Source organism: Belonocnema kinseyi, chromosome 10, assembly GCF_010883055.1.
Source record: "Belonocnema kinseyi isolate 2016_QV_RU_SX_M_011 chromosome 10, B_treatae_v1, whole genome shotgun sequence".
Classification (NCBI taxonomy): Eukaryota; Metazoa; Arthropoda; class Insecta; order Hymenoptera; family Cynipidae; genus Belonocnema; species Belonocnema kinseyi.
In genome coordinates this window covers 43,176,571-43,183,287 of record NC_046666.1, presented here as the reverse complement: position 1 = coordinate 43,183,287, position 6,717 = coordinate 43,176,571, and the positions used below count along the sequence as shown (strand labels likewise).

The window sequence follows — 6,717 nt, the reverse complement described above, 5'->3', positions numbered from 1 at the left end:
AACCATAAGTACCTGAATCACGAGAAGTGTCTGATGTACTAGAAATACCTGATGCACCACAAGTACCTAAAGTACCACAATTGCCTGAGGTACCTGAAACTCATACGGTACCTGAAACACCTGACCATTTCCTGAAACTCATAATCAGCTGAAGTAATGAAACAATCGTCCTGAGGACATAAGTCCAAGTTGACCTTGAATCCTTAATGAAAGAACAATGGGCCCCTTGGCAAATGTGTGCCGCAGACACGAAACTAGGCCTGTGCTGGTGACGTTGCCAGGGAGGGCGATTATGAAGCGGCGCGTTTGCAGGAATGAGTCCGGCGACTTTCACCGCCGTTGAGTTCAGCTCCACTCCGCACCACTCTTGGCCCAACAACTCCGGCTCAACTCACGTAGCAATGCCTCTCTTTTCAGGTGGGGGATCCTGCTGGCCAGACACGAGACATACCTCAGAAGCGGACGTGTGAATTCTTTTTCCTCCGTTTGACCCGCGCACACGTGATTGATCTTTCCTCGAGGAACCTCTCGGTCCCGGCTCCCTGATACCTGATATTCGAAATGGGCCCTGGTCCACGGTGAAGCTTCAGCTCCTAGAAGCTGCGCGACCGCATGTGAAATGTTCGGGAACCTGCGGGTGCGAAACTGTGACAATGTTACACCGGACGTCTCGTTTCACCGAACTGTTTCGTGTGTTGTGTGCTCTGTGGATATCCTTCGCCGTTGGCGTTGGTGAGTACCTGAATTTTGCAAATTTTGACAATGGTCCTAAGTTTGATTCAGCTGATTTTTCAAACTAAAATCAGTTTTATTGATTGGAGATTTTTTGTGAAGATTGTCACTAAAGTTGAGGTTAAGAATTTTGGCACCTGACTTACATATTTGAGAGTGGAGGACAAATTTGGTGTATTTGAGGATTAGCATTGAGTGATAGGTGGCCCGCGTGCAGATTCAACTCTGTGAGAGGAAAGATCTATACAGTGATGCCAGGTTTAATTAGGATATGCTCTCAAAAGATTACTTACGGAGAACAAAGGTTCAAGAAGTGGCTAAGGTACCAATTATCTGAGATAAATAAAGTAAATGAGGTAAAAAAGTACCGAGGGGCACCTAATTTGTATGAAGTACCTGAAAGGCCTCAATCAGCTGAGGTCAACAAAGTGCCCATAATACTTGAAGCAGCTAAATTATCTGCATTCTTGAAGCAGAAGACCTTTGTGGAGAAATTATGATACCTGACATACCTAAATTATTTGAGTAACCTGAAATATCTAAATTAATAGAATATATAAAGTACCTCAGATTAATTGAGTACTAAAAGTACCTGAAATTTTTCAAATACCTTAATTACTTTAATTTTTAATTAAAAATGTAGAGTCTACTTTCTCTGTTGGAAAAAAAATCATTAGAAGAAGTAGATTAAAGAATCCCGCTGAATAATGCATGAAATTTCCTGCTTCCTTTTAAATATGTATTGAATTACTGGTTATCTCTTTGATTAATTAAAATTTCCAATATAATCTGTTACTTTTGTCCGTTTGAGGTAGTTCTTGGGCCAAAGATAAGATCTGTGAAAAAAAATAGTTTTTCCATGATTTTTAAAATGAAAGTAATATTACCGATGTCATTTTAAATAAAAAACATTATTTCACATTTTTTTAAACTTACAATAAACATTTATATAAATCATGTTTTTGCATTTTAATTTTTGTACTATCGCTTCTTTCCAGTGTTTAAACAATTTTTTATTTAATTAAATGATTACTTATTTTTTCGGGGATAACATTCTCTACAAATGTCTTGCTTGCAATTTTTAAATTAAATTTTTCTGCGGCTGAAATTGTTAGAAAATTTATTTAAAAAATTTTTTCAAGCAAATAACTACATTTGAAGGCTTATTTTTCAACCTGAAAGTATTAGAGTTGTAGGGAATATTCTCTCCTAAAAATAAGCTACGACTTATTTGAATTCAAACTTTAAAAAAAAATTATAAGAAGCGACAGTGAGAAAAAATTCAGTTACAATAAATATTATTAAAGTAATTATTTTTTGTAAGTTTTAAACTTTTTCCATACAAAAAAATTAAGAAACAACATAATTGATGTAATATGAATTCTGGAAGTCATAGACATTTTTTTACAGATACCTAATTTTTGGCTCAAGTGCCTTAATTACAGATTTAATTTTAGAGCCTTCATTATTCCTAGTATTACAAAAAATAGTTTTTCAACTTTTCCCAATCAACTTAATTTAACTTACTAATTTTTTCTTAAATTATGTATTTCGCTATACATAAAATGTTTGTTATGTAAAATTGTGTAAAACATCTTAAGTCTAGGAAAATTTTTAACCACGTTTTTGTTACAATTTGAGGCGAATGCCTAATTTCTTGTTTAAGAAGTAAACATATTTTAAGTGCCCAGTTTTTTCGTCGGTCAGATTAAGAAAATATCTAATCGCGGATTTATTGCTTGTCTAGACCCAATAAATTATAAATTTAAATTTAATTGTATATCAATTTTGATACTTTAATGGCATTCTACACAAAGAAGATAAACCGGAAAATTATTTTAGGATTAATTTTTTGAGTTTAATTATAATGAATATATTGGATTAGGATCGAATTCCTTTTTTAATTAGTATTGTCGAGAGCTTTTTTTTTTAAATTCAAATTTGGATGACACTGAATAACCCACGCAAAAACCGGTTCCGTTCAATTTTTGTCGACCCTGAAAAATACTTGAATTATTTTCCGTGAGTCAACTAAATTTAGACTAAATTCAAAATGTTCCATTCCGATTCATGTATGTAATTAATTCGAAAGAAACCATAGCTGAATAAGATTTAAAATGATTATAGATTATAAAGTAATATTTTAAAGTGCTTGAAGAATTTTTCTTAATCAATCTAAATGAGATTAACCTATAAAAAAAGCCGAAAATATGTTCAAATTAAAAGGAATTTGAAAGCATCGAGAACAAACTTTCACAGAGAGAAAATTTTAATTAAAATCGTAATCTTCAGTTTCTCACTTTCAGAGTGCAAAAAAAATCGTTTCCTTTATGGACAGTTCGCACGTATTTCCGTCTTGTCTTGCTTGTTTGGCCGTTTTTATCGACGTGAGGCGACTCAAGAGGAGTTTATTATCACAAATAAATTCTACACAAATGGCAAAAATTTATTTAAACATTTATAACAAAGAACAAATTTCCTAACTAAAGCGAACAATTTTTAAAAGTCAGAACAGATAATAGGTTTTAAAATAATTAAGCCTGAAATATAATAAAAGGGAAACCAATTTTTTATTGATAAAGCATTTTAAAATTATGTCTTTAATTAAATTAAGAGGAATTATTATAAAATTATATTTAGTAATAAATTAAGAACATTGCATCCAGCTTTGGATAGTAATTTGTTACAATTAACTAAGTCACTGAAACATTACGTTACTTGTAAGCTTTATGATAATACTTCGTTACTTTTTTTAAAAGTAACTGGTAACGTAAAGTTAATCAACTATTATGGTAGAAAGTTCAATGTATGGTTGAAAAGTAACTTTTTTGTTGAAAATTAATATTTTCAGTTTGGAAATGCAATTTTCTTTACGGAAAATTGTTTTTTTTTTTTAGTTTGAAAATTAAATAATTTAGTAGAAACTTTTATTCCTTTGGTAAAAATTCGACTTTTTTGTTTCAAAATTTAAATCTTTTGCTTAAAAAATCCAATTTTCCGCTTAAAAATTCAAATATTTTTGTAAAAATAAATATCCATTTTGGTTGGATGAAGTATTTTATTAAAAATCAAATTATTTTGGTAGCAAGTTCAACTAGTTGATTAGAAAATAAGGAAAATTTTGGTTCAAAAGTCATATTTTCTGTTTGAAAATTCATCTCTTTTAGTAAAAAAAATTAGTGTAGCGGCTTCAGCGATATCTTTGAAAATTCCTTTTTTTCTGGATGAAATTTCTTTGAAAAATTCTTAGGTTAAAAATGTATCTATAGTTTTATTAAGTTAGTTTTTCTGGGTAGAAAATTCAACTTTTTTGTTGGCAAATTAACTCTTTTATTGAAAATTTGTCTCTTTGGTTTGAAAATGGTATAGAATCGACTATTTGGTTGAAAATTAACTACTTGTTTTAAATTTAATATTTTCGGTATGCACATTCAATCATCCGGTTGAAAATTCATGTATTTTGATAAAAAGTTGACTATTTTGTAGAAAGTCCAACTATTTGGTTAAAAATGATTTTCTTTTTGTTTGAAAATATATATTTTCGGTATATTTTCGGTCGATTACGATAGAAATTGCAACTAGTTTATTCAAAAATAAGAAAAGTTTTGGTTGAAAATTTATATTAAATTAGTTAAAAAATTTAACTACTTGGTTAAAAGTTGAACTATTTTGTTAAAAAACAGTGGTTTGGTTGAATGTTCATATTTTTAGTTTAAAATTCATCTTTTTGTTCGAAAACTTAAATATTTTATTTCAAATTCTTTTTTGTGATACAAAATACAAATATTTGGGTATAAAATTTAATTATTTGGTTGGAAATTAACTTTTTTGTAAGTAATGATAAACTTTGTTGCAGGAAATGTTTTAGAGGGATAAAGAGTTCTCCAGAGAACTTCGCGGTTTTTTCAAACCTTTTTTGTTAAAAATTAATATTTTCGGTATGAAAATTCCGCCATTTGGTGGAAAGTTATATATTTTGTTAAAAACTTAACTATTTGGGTAGAAAGTCAAACTATTTGGTTTAAAACTTTTTGCTTTGGAAACTAATTTCTTCCAGTAAACAAAATTTAATCTTTTTTGCTTAAAAATACAACTGTTTTTTTAATTAAGGTGTAACAATTATAGGCATTATTTTCTGCAGTAATGCAAATAGTATTTTTAACTATTTTCTCATTCAAAATTTATGATTTGCATAGATCAAATAGTAATAATAGTAAATAATATAAAGTAGAGTCAAGAGGAGAGAAATTTTGCTTTTTGAACTCTCTAAAATATTTTCAAAATAACTTTTTAAATTTTTTGAAAATTCAAATTTTTAAAGCACAAAAAAAATAATGAAAAAACAAAATATTCCTTTGGTGGTCAAACTATACAAGATACAAAACAAAATATTAAAAAAATTATGTATTTAAAAACGATCTAAAAATTTTTTATTATTAACTTTTTTATAGGACGCGTAGTTTTTGTTTTATTCGTAAAAAACAGCATTAAATAAAAAATATATATTTTTGGACAAACGACACAAGCTGTAAGGAAAAAATAGACAGAATTTGTTTACCCACAAAATAGCTGCATATTTGTTATTAATCATTTCTTACAATATGCGTAGTTTTTGCTTCATTCGTGAAATGTAAGATTATTAATAAAAAAGTTAAAATTTTGGAAATACGGCGCAAGGTGCGAAAAAAGATGGTTGGACAGAAATTGTGAATTTAAAAAAGATATACAAAATTCGTCGGCAATCATTTTTTGATAGGATGCGTAATTTTTGTTTTATTCCTAAAAAAATAGCATTAAAAATAAAAATATTAAATTTTTGGAAAAACCACACAAGAGACAAACAAAAATAAAAACACAAAAGTTGTTTAACGTTCAACCCAAAAATATTTACAAATTTCTTTTTAACTTTTGTTTTAAAAATATATTTTAGATTAAAACAATAACTTTTTGAAAAGATTACACAAACTTTCTAACATTTTATTTAACAAAATGTTTTGCCTAAATTATATCTACAAATTTTCTTAGAACCATTTTGCGCTAAGATGCGTAGTTTTGGTTCAAATAGTAAAAAATAACAAACAAGAAAATGAAAATATATCGATTTCAATACCAATGCATATTATGAATTATAATGATATAAATGTATTGAAATGATATATATTTTTCATAGTAGCTAAAAATAAAAATTAGTAAAAAATATGAAATAAATATTAAATGAAGTGATGAGAATGTATTCGTTAAAGCCGAAAGAGTTTTAACAAAAGAGATTTCACAATCACGAAATTACAGTCGTCGATGCTTTAACCTTTAATTTTAAAAGGTCTGTGCATAAATGTGGGTCCAAAATTGGGACCAAAAGTCACGCAGACTTTTATTCACTTTAACTAATGACTATGTCTTTTTAAATTACATTTTCATGAATTATCATCTTAGTTATTTCGATTTTCATGTTATAAAATGAAGGAAGTAAAAAAAGGAACTTTTTTGGTATCTTGAAGTTACTTTATCTAGTCACTTATCTAACACTGGTTGCATCTCTTTTACGGCAAGCATTTTAATATTCTCACTTGGTCGTGAGTTCTCTTTTGATCTTAATGTCAGGAATAATTACAGGTATAGTAGGTTTGTGTGCGAGTTTATAATCGGGAGTTTATCTCGGATTGAGATTACCCATCTCCTCGAGCATCTCCTCATTAACAAAAGTTGAAGGTTGCTCGTGAGTCTCTAATTTACATCAGTTTATATTCTTGCCTAAAATCGCTATAAAATTTGTACTTTTCTTATCCCTTTCCACTCTTTATCGTTAAATCTTAATTAATCTTTAGATCCTTTAAAAGATCGCTTCAATTTTTTAATTGCCAGCCTTCGATCTTCGATATTATTTCATCATCTCCGCATCATAATAGACATAAATAATTGCAAAAATAAATTTTTTTGTAAATGCGTATATCTATATTTACAATTATATTTGTATTTATATTTATA

General features: G+C 28.7%; 1 protein-coding gene across 1 annotated transcript in view; it reads left to right on the top strand.

The window, feature by feature from the left end:
• Window positions 1–460: 460 nt before the first annotated feature.
• LOC117182106 (dual oxidase) overlaps window positions 461–6,717 on the top strand; it is a 96,962-nt gene continuing 90,705 nt past the window's right edge. Inside the window, exon 1 of the mRNA XM_033375139.1 lies at window positions 461–732. Coding sequence (XP_033231030.1) covers window positions 654–732 — 79 coding nt within the window. The 5' untranslated portion in view covers window positions 461–653. The remainder of the gene's footprint in view (window positions 733–6,717) is intronic.